At 40.8% G+C, this 17,918-nt stretch overlaps 1 protein-coding gene across 2 annotated transcripts in view; it reads right to left on the minus strand.

The window, feature by feature from the left end:
• Positions 1-1,967: 1,967 nt before the first annotated feature.
• The window catches only part of nvl (nuclear VCP like), a 34,569-nt gene continuing 18,618 nt past the window's right edge, over positions 1,968-17,918 (minus strand). For both annotated transcript variants that reach the window (XM_042433609.1, XM_042433607.1), the window contains exons 16-24: positions 17,755-17,859; positions 16,470-16,532; positions 16,003-16,122; positions 14,268-14,367; positions 10,553-10,659; positions 8,567-8,643; positions 8,350-8,444; positions 3,972-4,069; positions 1,968-2,155 (exon numbers count right to left, since the gene is read on the minus strand). In XM_042433609.1, the coding sequence (XP_042289543.1) occupies positions 2,111-2,155; positions 3,972-4,069; positions 8,350-8,444; positions 8,567-8,643; positions 10,553-10,659; positions 14,268-14,367; positions 16,003-16,122; positions 16,470-16,532; positions 17,755-17,859 (810 nt within the window). In that variant the 3' untranslated portion in view covers positions 1,968-2,110. The remainder of the gene's footprint in view (positions 2,156-3,971; positions 4,070-8,349; positions 8,445-8,566; positions 8,644-10,552; positions 10,660-14,267; positions 14,368-16,002; positions 16,123-16,469; positions 16,533-17,754; positions 17,860-17,918) is intronic.

The following is a 17,918-nucleotide window of genomic DNA, read 5'->3' on the forward strand; positions in this document are numbered from 1 at the left end:
CCATTAGAATTTCACAATTGTACTTTTTTCCTCGATTAAATGTTTAACTATGCACACTCTGAACAAGTCTTCATTCCCCCTCCTCTCATCCATCCTGCTCTGCCTGTTAAATTCAACAATGTTGTCTGTTTGAGATTATATTTCTAGGGAATGACAGCTTCTTCTTCATAGCCAGAGACAGGAAGCAGCCATATTAAAGGCCATTGAAAAAGATGTAGTTGTCCACCTCTCTTGAAATGTCTGTCCAGTATCCACCAGCTCATCCTCTCTGTTACAGACGTGGCCGAAAATATTGGTAGCCTTCCACCTTTTTTTGAAAAAACTAAATTTTCTCTGCATTAAGTTGAAACTGAAGGAAGTGTATGGTATCCATCGTTCTATTATGATATCAATATGCCTATTTTCTTCGGTTCTCAGCAGAAATAGACAGGGAAAACTATGTTGACAGTCATATGACATCATACCAGCAACATTACACCTTTCACTATAGTTTCAATGTCTATATCTGTAGAATATGTCACAGACATGAAGTGTCACCACTATGGGTCAGCCTGCGCGGTGCACGCCGGGGCAGGAAGCCTCTCTGGCGGGGAACTCCAGTGCGGAGAGTCGGTGACACACGGAGCTTCTTTTCTCGACTCATGTCGCTTTCCGTGATAAAATAAAATAAAAAATTAAAAAACACGTCCTTTTTGAGGAGTGTATGTGGCTGACAGAGGTATCCCCAACCAAATCCCACCATGCCCATCAGAAAGAAAGCCGCTTTCACCTCACATAGTTTATTTATTTCTAACCATTGAGCACATGCTTCTTAATCGTTTTCTGACTAAACTAAATCTAAATGGAATTTATAATTAAATTATATGAAACATGCAATTATTGATGGCCATTATCAAAACCAAACCCTATGTAGAAAGATAGAGCTGGCAGCATAAGCGCCGCAGCAGCAACCCTATCTGTGTGGACGCTGCAAGCGTGCAAGACGCAGCAGCTCAGCGATGCACACGCACTCCTCAGGCTCACGCAGGCTGTGTGTCCCAGGCGTAAATCGGCCCGCATCGGCTACTGGGGGATGGCTAACTACATAAGCTGATGATTGGTTTTCCATGATGCGGTGCCGCGCTTTAAACTCACTGAGCCTCGCCTCCAACACTGCAAATAAACTATATTTATTACACGTACCCCATATGTCATATGACACACTGAACAAGAGCGTGCAGGAGAGCGAGAGGGAGAGAGAGAAGCTGCCTAGCTTAAGTTAGCTGCTAAACTAACGGCTGAGCTAAAATAACTAACAACTGTGGGATTAGCGAGAAAAGTCGCAAAAAGTATGAGACAGCTAAGAGTGCTTGAGCAGAACTAGTGTAAGTTTAAATACACAGCGGGTATTTGTCCACAGTAATGAGGAATATAGCAAAATTAACTGAGTTGAGGGCAGCAAAAATGTTATCTGTAAACACAATCGGCAACCGGAAATGACACAATATCCTTCAGGCAGCACGTCAGCAAGGATATAGATTATATAATAGTAGTTTTGCAATTTTCATTTTGTTTTGCAAATTGGATTTGAGAGGACAAGTTACGAAGTTTGGTTTACAATACCATCAATGACGTTATTGATTATTGTCATATCATTTTCATCCCAGTCACTAGATGTGTTATTCTTATACTTGCTAACAATATCGTTATCGATTCATAGAAATCAGTTCGTATCCATTCAACTCAAAGTCCACACCCTTCTCAGAGCTGAGCCAAGTCTCAGATATAGCTGTTACATTGACTGGTTTCTTAAATTGACTTAAATATTCTGATATTTTGAAAGTTTGCATATTCTGCTGTTAAAGTGAATACAGTCAAACAGTGGTTGAATGGAGAAGTTCACTGAGCTGCGGTCAGAGAAAGCCCTGATATCAGAACAGTAGCTGATTAGTGTGTTTGATAAATACTCCATCATTACAACAATGACACAGATTTCTACAAACAATTTATTATAAAAACAGGAATCAGTATAATTATTCAACGTGTAATTATTGACTATTGTTCTCGTGGAGACTAAAGTCAGCGGAGAGGTTGATCCGTTGCTGGTGAGTTCTGCAGTTCTGGTCTTCTCTCATCTGTTGAGGGATTCTCTGAGCTGCTCATACATCTTCTGGTCCTGCACAGGCACACAGAGGCAGAGTCACTGCACACGTTTGTGGTTTTCACAGAGATACATGTTGATCCTAAGCAGCTTCAAAAGGATCTAAAGAAGGATTTCATCCCTGCCTCTCTCTCACAACTGAGTGCTGCATGCAAGGAAGCAAATACGTCTCTATCTGACACACTGTATTAACAGTCGACTCATATTTGTTGCTGATGTTGAAGTATTATTTCTGAAATGCTTCAGTGATTATTTTCTGACAGTATGAGGGAATTCTGTAGCCTTCAATTTAATGTTGCAGTGTTTGGAGTGGGACTGGTTCTTCTGGCTACTTGATAGCAGTGAGGTTATAAGGCAGTGAGCTGATAGATAGAGTGCAGAGCTTCACATAATGAAGATATGATAAAGAACTACATTATTCTGTTAGGTGTTCCTGTACAACAAAATATACACACAACTGTTCAATACAGAAATAGTTCCATGATTCATGGGGTCTGACAGGAGAATCAAGCAGTGAAAATACAATTAAGTTTAGAGCTGGATATTGAACCTCGATAGTTTTTAGGTATTGACTGAAATGTGTCTGCAGTGTCAAAACCTGTCAAGTACCAAAATCTGGCATCATATCGGATCCTGATTTTAAATGGTTTTTTTTCCAGTTTGAGACTGTTTTATTTAGACAATGTATAAATAGTTTGCGGTTTATGTTTAAAAATTTAACATTTGACAACTTTATCTTCTTTTGTTAAATAAAAAAAATGGTTATGTAGAAAAACGTTAATTTTTTCAAAGGTATTTGAGAAAAAGTGTCATTTTGGTGTACTGAAATTATGATATTGGAAAATGCTTTGATCATTTGTGCACAAGGGTTTCTAATTAATGTTCCCTTGAATTACCATTTTGTGCCTTTCAATTACTTCACTCCATAAAACTAAGAACCATTGTGACAAAATGAATCAAACACAAACTATCTGGTGTCCAGTAAAACACATTAAGGGATGTCACAGATAACACATTAAGAGCTGTCTACACTTCTCAGTTTAAAATGAAAGACATTTTCTAAACCTTGTCTGCCCATTTCAGTGGTCCATGACGTGACAACTTACACAGCAGCATGTGTACACCAAACGCCTATTTTAGAACAGTGGCTCCATAGCAGTAACATTAACATTAACAAACAGAGGAAAATTATATGCACGATACAAATACATAACCTGTATCATCACAATTTCAACCATTAGGTCCAGTATTAACTTAAAAAACAAGAGCCCGGTCAGTATCTTATTTTCATGTCATTTGTGTGTGTGGGCAGGCAGTTGGCTCAGCCTGAGAAGAAGTCTGGTGCAGTATGTGTATATACTGTGGACCCAAAAATGCAGAAGCTTGAAGAACTTTTTTTCAGTGTCTTAGCCTGGTAGGAACTTTTATTGCAATGAATGGGCAGGATCTTGAAACACTGTATACAGCGTGGAGGGACAGAGACAGCGGAGGGAAGACAGATGGAATGAATGCATTGACTTAACTTCAGGGAATGAACTACATAGCCCAGCTGCTACCATGCTGCACTGATACTTCCTAACTTATTGAACCCAGAGCTAGCCTAGTTTCAGATGGCTCACATCTGTGAGACAAAGTGAAACAAAATATTTCAGTCTGACTATCAAGAAGCCAAGAGGCAAACAGAATTGTGTACACCAAGATAATTTTAGGGTAGAAGAAACAGTTCACAAATATGTACTTTCTATATTTTCCTTATTGTCAAACAGTCATTTAGATTTTACACGTCACACAGAGCAAAAAAGATATCCCTGTACTATTTACACTTTCTTACCTTTTTGGACACAGATGGATGAATTTTCTTGAAGGCATCCTCAAAGTTCTGTTTGTTCACTCTGATGTCAGCGACAGGGCCGGAGGAGTATGTGTGACCTGCATGTAACAATGAACACACCTTTAAGTCAACTCTACATGAGAGAAAATCCTGTCATGTGAAAGTTACTGTAACTATCATTTCCCAAATTGCTATGTCCACTCATGTCAGCTAAAACGACGACCAGGTGAACACACTGAGACACCACCATGGTCTTCTACCATGGAGCCCGTTTTCATTCAGCGAAGGATGGTGCAACTTGAAACCATTGTACCTTGAACTTGAAGATCAGCTTGGATCTGTATTGAAGTTTTCCTTGGTTCTTTCTTGACTATTCGAGCAATCCTTCTGTTCAGTTCGGTTCAAGTTATCAAATTGCTACTCACTGTTAGTAGCTGGTTGTTATTGCCCCCCATCAGCACCTGCTTGTACCCTAGCAGACATAGGCAGCGCCCTGGTCCCCTTTACCAGATCAGAGCTTGTCCTTTTGGTGACCTAAACTGGGACATGTGCACTTATCACAAGTACCTGACAAAATACTACAGCAATTTGACTCCCTAAATCTCAATCAGACCCTGAAAAGTCCACATTGATTGATGTTATCTTCACAAACTCCCCCAATATGTACCAGTCTGATGTGTTCTGTTATGATATAAGTGACCACTGTTTTTATTTAGGGATGCACGGTATTGGATTTTTTTGCCGTTATTTCCAACTCATTGTGGCTGATTGCCGATGCCGATACCGATATAAGCACATATTTTTTTCCAGCTGGCTGAGGAGACTATTATGCATTCAAGCATAGATTGTACTAAGTATGATCAAGAAAGACAATATATGAAGGAAGAACTTAGGAAGACTTGAGTTCAGGAGCTCAGCATTAAAGCTTTAATGAATCTGTGAAGTGGGTGGAGAAGTAGTTTTCTTTGAGTTTATTACACAGACAGGATTAATGTGTTTAATCTCTGGTCCACACTCCAGAGCAGAAGGTGGCAGTAATGTATCTAATACGCTGGTTGCCAATCGACATTATAAACCAAAAAGAAGAAGTTTTTTTTTTCCCCCAAGCAGAGTGGTACATCCTAGCAGCCGAAGTGTTTCCTATCTGTGCAGCCAAACATAGCAGCTCCTCCGCAGACTGTTTCACGCCGACGGTCCCGGTGCTTCCTCCGCAGGCTCCACTTCACTCAAGCTGCCCATCACACCCGGTGCTTCTTCTCACTTAAAGTTGAATAACAAACCAGGTCTCCGGTTGGATCCATATGGAGAACCGGGGCTAACGTTAGCTGAGAGGCTAGCGGAGCGTTAGCCGCAGCATGACCGCAGGGAAGCACAGCCAGCTAGCTTCCCAGCTAACGTTAGCCATGTGGATCCAACCGGAGCACCGAGCCCCGGTTTATTATTCGGATTAAAGTGGGAAGAAGCAGCGGGTCTGACGAGCAGCTGAGTGAAGTGGAGCCTGCGGAGGAAACACCGGGACCGTTGGGGTGACACAGTCCATTGAGGGAAGCACAGTCAGGCGGCGGCGGCGGCCAACAACCTCACAGATAGGGTGCAACATGTTAAATCAGAACAACTCCTCTCTAAACCTCTCCCTGTCGCTAAAGGTGTATCCCACAGATCGATCCTAGGTCCCATACTATTTTCTATATATAAAAGGACATTGCTTATTCTGTTGGAGACTCACCTATCCATCTTTATGTTGACAACACTATCCTTTATGCCGTTGGTCCCTCCCCAGATGCAGTTCTTACATCACTTTAGGATAGCTCCCTTAAGGTCCAACAGGCCTTCTCCACCATAAACTTCCTGCTTAACACAACCAAGACCACAATCATGTGGTTTGCCAAGAAGGGTTCTGTGTCTCTTCCAGCCCGAGATATCACGACCTTGTGCGGGGCTATCCTTGACTTAACACAAATACTTGGGTATTTGGTTAGACAGCACTCTGTCCTTCTCACACAGTCTATGTTCTCACACCATAGCAGCAGGTTACAGTCTAAGGTCAAATCTAAAATGGACTTCTTGTACAGAATGTGCTCCACCTTTGCTCCCTCTGCTAAACTAACTGTTCAAATGACCACCCTTCCCACGTTAGACTATGGTGATGTTATACATAGGTTGGCATGCAAGGGTGCACTCCAGAAGCTTGATGTTCTCTATTACTCTGCAATCCAGTTTGCTACAAATGCCACTTTCAAAACACATCACTGTACTCTTTATTCCTCTGTCAAATGGCCATCCTTACGCACCTGTTGTGATATTCACTGGTTCATGCTTATCTACAAAACCCTCTTCAGTCTGTCCTCCCCCCTACCTGTGTCACTTGTTGCAAATATCTGCTGCCTACAACACCTGTACTGCTCACCATATTCTGCTGAAAATTCCCAAAACAAATACCATATTCGGTCGGTTGTCATTCCGGTCTGCTGCAGTCATAGACTGAAACAATCTGCAAAATACACTAAAACTGGACAATTTCAGCTTTCAAGGACTCTATTATGGACACATGCAGCTGTTTCCCCATCCACTAATAACTAATAACTAACTCTTGTCTATCTGCTGCTTACTGTTGTCCCATGCATATTCTTGCTCTCTTACTGCTGCTGTTTTGCTTTGCCTGTTTGTCTTACTGCTTGTGTATGTTACTCCTGTTTCTGTTGTTGAATTGCCTGATACTGTTTTCTGCTAGCTACCAGCCCGATGCTTGTGTGTTAGACTGCATGTCATTTAAGTAATACTTGTTGTCACATGCAATGTTTGTTGTGTCTTTTAACTTTTTACTTTTCTTTTTAGACCCTACCCCCTTCCCTCAAGAGGCTTTGCCTTTTGCCAGGCCGCCATTGTAAATAAGAATTTGTTCTAAATGACTTGCCTGGTTGAACAAGGTTTAAATAAAAATAAAATTAGCCTATGCAAGCATACAAAGAATGTGTCTTGGGTTTTGCTCCCACTAATGCAACAAGAATAAAAATAAAGCAAAAGTAAGGTAATAATGAATAATGAAATAAAACGATATGGCAAATATTAAATGGACTGTACTTATATAACGCTTTTCTAGTCTTCCGGCCACTCAAAGTGCTTTTACACTACAAGCCACATTCACCCATTCACACACATTCATATGCTGATGGCACATTCATCAGGAGCAATTTGGGGTTCAGTATCTTGCCCAAGGACACTTCACATGTGGACTGGAGGAGCCGGGAATCGAACCGCCAATCTTCCAATTAGTGGACGACCTGCTGTACCCCCTGAGCCACAGCCGCCCCATAATAATAATTCTCTATAATAAATAAAAATCTATTTACTGAATTGAATTATAATAGTTGTGAAATTGGATGTAAAATTTCAAATGAAATATGGACTGTGCAATAGACGAATAGAAGAAACTAAGTGTATGAAATATATGAAAGTGACAAATGCAAAATGTAAATTTGACATGTGCAGATAATAATTAAACATATGACAGTGAGGGTGAAATGCAATGTACAATGTAAAATCCAGTTTGATGAAGTATATGAAAGTGACAAGTGCAGGGATTAAACAAGTGATGTAAAATGTAACGTCCAGTTTGATGACAGTACAATTCAGCTATTTAGTAGAGAAACAGCTTCTGGAAACACGGTTTTTATGGATCTCAGTCTTTTCCTGAGGGAAGAAGTTCAAAGAGTCTGTGTCCAGGGTGGGATGGGTTAACACAGAGTTACAAGTTAAAACAATTCTAAAAAAGGCTATAGAATTTAAATTTGGTCTCGATCTCAAAATTTATTTCTACAATCTAGGACTCAATCTCACCCGACATTTCTGTTCCTGTCACATTTCAAACATTTAATCAGTCGACTCTTTTCACTATGAATACAAAGAAAACAACAAGGTGAAGAGAAGTGAATGGGCACTGATATGTTATTTTGGTCTTAATGTGGACTGAAGTGGTCTTGGCTGCAGACCTGATCCTAATTTGCCAACAAAAAAAAAAAAAAAGATTGAACTACTTTATTAACATGACAATCATAATTAAGTGATTAATCAGTGTTGAATGCAACTCCTTCAATTCTGGCACTACATTTAATGGAAAGAGCCAGAATACCATATCAATCACCCCAACCCCCTCTATCTGTAAATAAAGAGCGAGTCTGAAAAGACAAAACATGCCTAATGTTATTTAATGTAAGTATAATTTCATTCTGTTTAGATTTAGGTGACACAACCAGAACTCGACAGTGAAGTGAAAGCATGGGGATCTTTCCAATCATTACTTCCAGACCCATATGGCATTCCAGTTCACTCTTTAAATACTCAACACCGTACAGGTATGCAGAAGCAGGAGTTCGGTTACCAGAAGAAGCAGCAGCTGGGGAATGCTGGGACTTCAGGTAGGCCCTCAGAGCATTAACAGATGCTTCCCTCACCAACGCAGTCAGGTCAGCTCCACTGCATCAAACACACACACAAACACACATGTCCACCTCAACCACAAGTGTTCAAATCCAGATCATGTTTCAGACTAAAAGCAGGAGAAACAGTATGAATATATTCAGTGTCAGAGGACTTACGTGAAGCAGTCACAGCGCTCATCATGGGCGATCTCTTCCAGACTGACATCCTGCTCCAGCTGAGGTTTGGTCCCCCCCTACAACACATCCACCTGGAGTCACTTGAGGAGGTAAACAACTATTTCATCTCTGTCTATAAAGATAGTCTGAAGTGTTTTTTTCCGGGCACGTTGTCAATCAAACCTTTCTGTCTGCTCCCTGGTGGCGTACTTATTAAGACACGCCACACAACCGCAACGCCCGCAGTTCGAATGAATGAATGAATGTGTATATATGTGTGTGTATATGTATATTTTCTTTCTATTTTATAATTAGAAATTATTTGTCAGACGTGACTTTGACTGGCATCCCTCTGCATTTAAAAGTGTCAAACCTGTTACAATTCTAAATACTACATGTGTTGTGTTCATTGATTCACTGAAGTTTATAAAAAACACTTGTGCTATAGTTCCCTTACTCTTGTGATCAAAAACATTGAGCTGAAGCTCAATTCTTAGGCTGTTCTGTAAATAGTTTTCTAATAAACAATAAATATAGCAACCCATATCAATTTCAGGCTTAAAATACCAACTTCTGCCCATTTCCAGTTCAAGCCCCATCCATGTCATTGAAGGGAATGGGAATGTGTGTCCCAACTTTTGAGAGGTAGGTAGGTAAGTAGGTTTGAGTTGTTTTTTTTGGTAAGTAGGTAATTAGGTAGGTAGTTTTACCAAATAAAGGAACATGGCTGCAATATGAATTTGTGAGAGTGTAAGAATGCAGGCAAGTCTATAAATTCAGGTAGTAAGTGCTGCCTTCTCTGAACCATCTCTCCCCTTATGACCCACTTAGATGCCCTAATAATAATCTGCATTGCCATGGTCAAAACAAATGGTGAAAGTCTGCACCCTGCCATGATGTCTATGTCTAACTTCCGCCACTGCCACTCTGCATTTGGGAAACATATCTGAATGTCTTGAAAATATTTCCTCACTAGCCCTTTGACTATGTCTGGTAATTTGAAGTGCTACAATACTTCCCACAATAGACTATCTGGAAAAGAACCAAAAGTATTTGCTAAATCTAAGAACATGACATGCAAGTCTCTTCTTTCACTATTTGCAGACTGAATTTGATGCCAGATCATGCTTGTGTGATCCAAACATCCAGTTGGTTTTCTGCTGAGGTGTCAATTAGCTTATTACTTTCTATGTAACTGGACAAATTCTGTGCCACAACACTGAAGAAGATCTTACTTTCCTCATTGAAGAGACAGATAGATGTTAACTGCCCTACATCAACAGAATCTTTCTCCTTTTCTCCTTCCCTCCTGCCCTTAACCAAGCAATAGGAATAAACTGCTTCATCCACGCTACCCTAATAACCCTCCACAAAATCTAGAGCCGTGCACATCCCATGCCAACACATTTGGAGCATGTTTATAAAACCTATAGGGCACACCATCAGGCCCAGGGACTGATGTTGACCTTACTTGCCTTTACTTTCTTCTCAAAAACAGCAAACTTTTCCACACCATATTCATGAATTATATCTTTGATCTTCTCCTTTTCTAAACTCCCTCATGTCCTTCCCACTAGCCCCAGGCTGATCAATGCAGGGTCCCTGGCTACTACCCTCTCCACCTGCTCCAAGGCACCTTTTTTCCCCTCAGTCTATTCTAAGGCTCTCTGCTGTCATTGCAGTCTATGCTGCTTTGCAGGTTTGCCCCTCCAACACCCCACTGCCACCAGTGTCAGGGTTCTGTCAATCTGTCCAGTCCAGTCTATCATATAAAGCTTCTGCATTCACGTTAATGCGTCTTTCTTGACTGAAGTCACCATCTTCCAGCCACAGTGGCATATCTGCAGTTGTATTTCCTTGACCTTTGATACGGTGGCTTCCACTGAAGTGCTCTCCCTGCTCATTGTCAATTACATTATGGGAAACTTCACTTCCAACTTTCCATCAACTTTGGGGCCCTCTCTGGTTTCTCTGGTTAACAATTACCTTAGTAATGGTGAGCAGGATGGCATGGCGGTCTGCTGGAGGCGGCAGACCCACATACAAGGTTTTATCTAGACGACCTGGCCTCAGTATGGCAGGATCGATGATATCTGCCAAGAGACAAAACAGAGAAAGCTGTTAAGTGTTTAGAAGAACAACAAATATTGAATTTAGTTAAACATCCTCGTTACAGGTTGCAAAATGCCCAAAAAATACAATTCTTCCAGCTGTTTTCCTGTTCATGTGGGCGACAAGATGGCAATGTAACCTGGTGCGATGACGTCACATGAAAGTTAAGATGGCGGACGTGACTACAGAAAGAAGTCACGTCACGCGAGAACCAAATGGTGGACGTGACCACAGTGTCTTGGTTAGAACAATAGCAAGATGGCGCCGCCTGGGGGTTGGCGTCTGTGCACTCACCTAATTCAGTGTATCAAACACAAGTGTCTGATGGTAGAGAACAGGGGGCAGAGCGGCGCTGTTTTTTATATATTAGGTAATAACATCTAATTTGCTTGAATTGAGTGATAGGGTACATACAATGAAAAAAACAACGGTGGGCCTGTCCATAACTAATATATATATTTTTTTCAATTTGCGTTAAAATGTAATAATGTGATAATTATCATGACATTTTTATCAACCTTAATTTTGGGGGCTCCGCCTGGTACATGAGGCCCCACGCGCTCTGCGTACTCTGCGTATGCGGAGCGGCGGCACCGTCTGCAACTGAAACTCAGGCTATGGGTCATTCTGTGTCAAATCAGACAGAATCCAGGAAAGTGGTTGCAGCACCTTCTCAGATTTTGTACAAAGTTTTTCTATATGTTTGGGTCCCAAAACTAAGGACTGTAAAATATTTTTTTTCTATTCCAATGTTTCTATATTTTTTGGCCCTTTTTTTTGGCCTATTTCTTAATTTTTACACTCTCAAAAATGTCTGGGCATTAATACCTTGAAAAGTGTTATACCTAGCCTCACCCAACTTTGTAGGATGGAAGACATGTTCTCAGTATGACTGAACTGAAATACTGAGGGTATATGTTTTATGTATATATATTTTTTGCATCCATATGGTATCAATCATTATTTTTTCTTCAAATACAATCTTTCATTAATTTTTTGCCAATATTTGAACTCTCTACCACTAATGGACATAAAAATAATAAGAATAAAACAAGGCGTAATAGCATTTTTCAGTCATTTCCATAGAAACATAATGGTATGTGGGGTAGTTAGTAGGAACATGAAAATGTATGTGGAAATAGCCTAGGATTCAAGATTTATTTATTATTGTCATTTTACAAGATTGTATAACGAAATGTAGTTTGTAGTCCCTTTATGCTACTCACAAAAAACAGAATTTATATAAATGGATTAATAAATTATTTATAAGTCATAAAAATAAAACTATTTTTTATGTTGTAGTGCAGAGGTTCAATTGAGGAGTCTCACCGCCTGAGCAAAGAAGCTGCTCTGTACGACAGCAGATACTTCTGTATCTCAGAAGTCACTCTCCTCACCGATATCACTGATGCTTGGTATTTGGGTAACGATGATGTTCTGAGCAGTTTTAATCAACTGCTGCAGAGCCTTCCTGTCTAGAGCCGTGCACATCCCATGCCAATTTGTGATGTTTCCAGTCAGGATGCTTTCTATTGCTCCTCTATAAAAGTTAACAATAACTTGAGATTGGAATTTTACTTTCTTAAGATTATAGTCAAGTTAAGAGTCGTTTCTTACTAGGGTGGAGATGTGTGATGTCCATGACAGGTTCTCTGTGATGCTGATACCCAGGAACTTAAAACTGTTCACCTGGTCCACCTCAGCTCCACTGATGTAGACTGTGGGCTATGTGTCTTTGCCTCCTTTTTTCTAAAATCAACAATCAGCTAATTGCTTTTGCTGAGCAGTAGGTTGTTCTCTGTGCACCATTCTGCAAGATTGTTCATTTCCTCCTGATATGAACTCTCATCATTGTTTGAAATCCGGCCGATGATGGTTGTGTCATCCACAAACTTCACAACAGAGTTCACTCCATGTCGGGGGTTGCAGTCATGGGTGTACAGCGTGAATAGGAGGGGGCTGAGCACACAACCTTAGGGGGCTCCGGCGTTGAGCACTAGAGTGGAGGATGTGTGACCACCAATCCGAACTGTCTGGGGTCTGTTTGTGAGGAAGTCCAATCCATTTGCTGAGTGTGGTACTCAAGCCCAGAGTGCTAAGTTTTCCAATCAGTTTCATGGGGGAGATTGTATTAAATGCTGAGCTGAAATCAATAAACAGCATTCTGATGTAGGTGTTATTTTCAAGGAGTGCAAAGAATGAGTGGAGGACAGTGGAGATGGCATCCTTTGTGGATCTGTTGGTTCTATATGCAAAATGGTGAAGGCCCAGCCTGTCTGCGATGTTGTCTGTGATGTGCTTGAGAACCAGTTTTTCAAAGCACTTCATCAGAATGGGAGTGAATGCCACATGGCAGTAGTTGTTTAGACTAGACATAGACTTTTTCAGTACAGGGATGATAGTGGCTTTCTTGAAGCAGGTGGGAACACTCCTGTGACAGTGATATGTTAAAATGTCAGAAATAACATCAACTGGCTGGTTGGCACATGTTTTTAGTACATGGCCAGGGATGTTATCAGGCCCAGCAGCATTATTCATATTCACTCTCGGCAGGATTCTTCTCACATCTGCTGTGGATAAATGGTACGGTCATTTGGCGTACAAAGTACAGTGTTTGTCAACTGCTAACTGCCACTGTTACCAACATTCCAAAGGAGAAACAGAAGAGTTATTTTGTAAAGACCAGAGGAGAAATTAAGGGGTCCTTGTTGGTGGTATATTCTCTCTCTCTCTCTCTCTCCATGAACTGGTGTGATGGCGGCTCGACCAATGTTTGCGGCGGCCTCTCCTTGTTCCGACTATGCAGCGTTTTTGTCCATGTCTACGTCTACGTCTGTGTCATCATGTGGAGTACAAGGAAAATATTCTATCATCATCAGTTTCTTTTAGACATTCGTAACAAAGACTTTTGCTATGAGAAATACCGGCTGGGAGCTAAATCAGCTGACTGTGCTTGGTCTGCTACGCCTAGTCGACCCAAAGGAGAACACGGCGTGTGGTCCATGTGTGGAGCTGCGCCGGAGAGGAAACATCGAAAGCAGTGCGACAGGACGCCGAAGCAGGGCAAGCACAGAGGAGTGCAAGCTAGGCTAACTGCTAACCCATACGAACCGGCAGCTCCAACAATCATGCTGCCTAATGTTCGTTCTCTGGACAGCAAAATGGATCATATAACTCCTCCATCAGTGCTGGTCACTTGTTGACATGCACCAGCTGTCTACATCGAACTGAGACATGTACTTTTCTCTCTAAATGCTTCTCTCTATATATGTTTTTATCATTGTTTTAAAGGGAAGTTTTAGATATACAGTATATCTTCATCCTTTCTGTTGTTGTTGTACTGCTGTGGGCTCAGAGGAACAGCATTTTGGTTTTTTTTGTGTATGCAAATACTGAGAATAAACTAAATCTTGAATGTTTTAGTTGTTTACTTGTTAGTCTAGGACGTGATCCCCATCTTACAGAACAGCTTATGTCATTGAAAAGGTCCTGGAAATGTCTTGAATGATTTGTTGAAAAGAGTGGGAACCCTGTTGAGGCCTCAGTGTGTCTTTGAGGTGTTCAGGACTGACTGAGGCTAGATCCGTACCTGGTCTATTGGTTGCAGCCATGATGAAGACCTGCTGTCGAGTCTCTAAGCCATCCATCTCTGTGAGCAGCTGGTTGACCACCCGCACACTGGCTCCTGACTGAACAAACACAGCACATATGTCACCAGGTCACTTCCAGAACGAGCTGTGGAAAACATGCAATAATACAGTAGATCATATGCAGAAAACCAACTAGTGGGTTGCTCTTAAAGCTACTGGAAATGTGATCAAAAATCTAGTTTTCACATTTAGAGGATATTCAATCTTTTGGCTGGTTTAAAAACTAGAAGATAAAAGCCTGTTGAAAAGTCTTCCAGTTTTGGTACTTGCTGAAATAGCAAAAATATAACTTTTGGTCCCATTTTTAGAATAAGGTTCTAACATGATTATCCTGTCTGTTGTTCATATTGTAGGATTATAAGAATATTTTCACATTGAAATGTATTAAATATATAGTTTTGACTGTAAATTGTTCACATCCATCCTTTTGTTTCAAGAACAAACATTAATAATTACAGTGAAGAATCATGAGATAAGCACTGAAAAGTTGATGATAACATTTGTAGGATTTGATGGAAATGTTACATGACCAACACTTGGATAAATACATATCCAAGAGCTTTTATTGTATGCTGTATTGTGTATTGTAATTGATTGTTAAGGGCACCACAAACATTCAAAAACATTTTATTCTGTGTGAGCCTTCACACCAGTGATGTCAGCTTGTTTGGAAACAACACTTTCTTATTTCCCAATGTGAATGTACATCAACTCACTGGAAAAGCAGAAAAAGCTACATTTGATATTGATGGCTCCCTGGATCAGTACATCCCGGCTACTATACCGTTGTAACGGTACGACTGGCAGTGTGGGGTGCCAGTTACGTCAGCGCCTAACAATATTCTCCTCAGAGTTGAGAGTCAATATTTTTAGTTAAGTCAACCGTACGCAGGATTCAAGTATAGAGCATGAAAACAACACTCACAGCTTGAACCCTCCAGGGCACCTACCCAACAAGCAAAACTTATAGTGTGGGCCAACAAACAATAAAACACCACAGCAGCAAAAAGAAAACAACCCCAAAAAACCATCCACATTTCCCCTCTCCAATAACCCATAAAATGAAATAATATTCAAAATAATGTTCTTTCCAATGCAGAATAACAGTTCAGTTCAGTTCAGCAATGAGAAAAACAGAAAACCCACCAATAAGGAAATAAAACTCTCTTTCTCACGGATTTACCAGAGTACCTTTTTGTCACGTGAGTCCTGTTCAGTCAAGTCAAGTCGCGCTTTTCCCACATCAGACAAGAGAGTATCTGCCGCTGCTCCAAGAGGTGAATAACAACCAAGATTGATTTTTCTTGGTGAATTTTGCAACGTGGACTTTTAGCCGAAAAAAACAAAGAAGCCGGATGCTGACAGCCATTCCCCAGTAGTACCGCGCCATCTTCTCTCACGTACCCACATCATCACTTCAGGAAAAGGTGAATGAAAGGGTTGGGTCACGAGTGGGGCGTGTCCTAGACAAGACTGGGTGAGTGTGTGTGTGTGTGATGGGGGCATCCTGTGGTAGGGATAGCTGATCGCTACACCCTGACTGCTTTTATAGTCTTTATGATGCCTCTAGTGTGTGCTACCATCATCAACTGACATGACACTTCATGACGCAGGTGTGTGCTGCATTATAGAATCATGGATTCCTTTCTAAGTCATAAAGTCCATTCTTCTCACCTCATGGCCTGAGCGGCGAGGACACAGAGCATCGATCTCATCGAAGAAGATGACACACGGAGCAGAGTTGCGTCCTCTTTGAAAGACCTGTCTGACAGCCCGCTCACTCTCTCCCACATACTGCACAGACAAAAAACAGAGAGACATCAGTTAATGCAACCAGCTGATTCTAACATCAGCCCTCTCTGACTCTGGTGTGGTGAACGACAACAGTGATGACTTCTTGCTATAGGTGATGTATGCATTTATAACATTTGAAAGTACGTGAAAGGATGTGAAGAGAACAACACAAACTGAGAGGAGATAAAGAAAATAAATACCAGAAATAAGAAAAAAAAACAATAAAAGGGATTAGTGTCTAAGACATTTTATAGATGTAGTTTGAGATAACAAGTGAGTGGTCTGTTGGCTTCACTGTGATCCAACTCCACAGCAATGCACTGCCACCCTGCAGCTAAGTGACTCACCATGTTGAGCAGCTCTGGACCCTTGACAGAGATGAAGTTGAGTCCTGACTCATTCGCCACTGCCTGTCAGGAGACGCCAAAGTAACAAACAGTGAGACACAGTAAGACATTCAGCAGCTACACACTCTCTGAGGACACAGCCTGCTGACATCTGGGCCTGTATTTATTAAGAGTCACAGAGTTAGAAACCCAGCCTGGAATTCTCACTTATTTGGTTTGACTTTAAGGCAACTTTCTTAACTGAGGGAAGACATCTAGTGTCCTCCAGGATTTAAAGAGATACAGCGCTGTTGTAACATGGGACATGTGAGGAGTTGTGGAAATTTACAACAAATAAATTGCGATGTGAACTTCTTCAGAGATACCATTTGGTGACTCTACGGTGATGTTGTCATGTGACTTGACAGAAAATTCTTTGCAATTTATGCACAAGTGAAAATAAACACAGCAACCAAAGTAATGGTTTGGGTTTCTCACGGCTGTGACTGTGTGTATAAAAATAATTTCCCTGTCACTAAACATGTCTAGCTGCTCTAAACATAGCAGACTTAGAGGTAATGCAAAGGTATATCTTCAAGAAGCAAAGTAATTGAACTGTTGTATACTATAGTGAAGAATGTACATGAGGACTGTACAGAAGGAGTGGCCGGCAGAGTTCAACTGGACAACAGTCTTGGAAACTTCATTTAATGACCAATGGCTGTCGTTCAAACTGAACATTTTGCTTGCCAATATTCTGGAGTTTTACAGAAAGGGAAGTTAACAACAGACTTTGCATCTCACATCTCGAACACACTAAAGTCTGAAGCATAGGGCAGGTTATTTCCTTGAAACTTCAAAATAAAGGCATCTCTGTCTGTAGCTGGAAACGAGGTCATTTTCAGTATATTACATAGTCCATAGTAATTTTGAATAATTACCATTACCATTTCCCATACCTTGTCATACATTTACTGTAAATACTGTACCTGTAAATACTGTAAATAGTACTTTTTAAAAAAATTACATTTCTTCGATATACTGTTTAAACTAAACATGAATTGCCTTATTTAATTACTTTAATCAAATCAGTCACAACAGACAGACATATTAAATTACTAAATCCACCTTTAGAATATATTGTAATTACAATTATTTTGTGTGCTAAGCTGATACATAATTATACAATACTAGATACTGTAAAACATTTTAAATAGCACTGTTTGAAGTGTCAGAGGAAATGTTTAATTGATATTAAATGTATTAATATTAAGTCAATTATAAGTGTGTTGGTATGGTGGGGAACCTTAGCCAGCAGTGTTTTTCCACATCCTGGAGGCCCAGCCAACAGCACTCCAGATGGAGCACTGAGCCCCAGAGCTCTGAACTGTTCTGGAGAACGCACCGGAGCCTGCAGGACACACACACACACACACACACACACACACACACGTGTTATTCTGTGACAGC

This window comes from Thunnus maccoyii, chromosome 14 (genome assembly GCF_910596095.1).
Source record: "Thunnus maccoyii chromosome 14, fThuMac1.1, whole genome shotgun sequence".
Taxonomy (NCBI): domain Eukaryota; kingdom Metazoa; phylum Chordata; class Actinopteri; order Scombriformes; family Scombridae; genus Thunnus; species Thunnus maccoyii.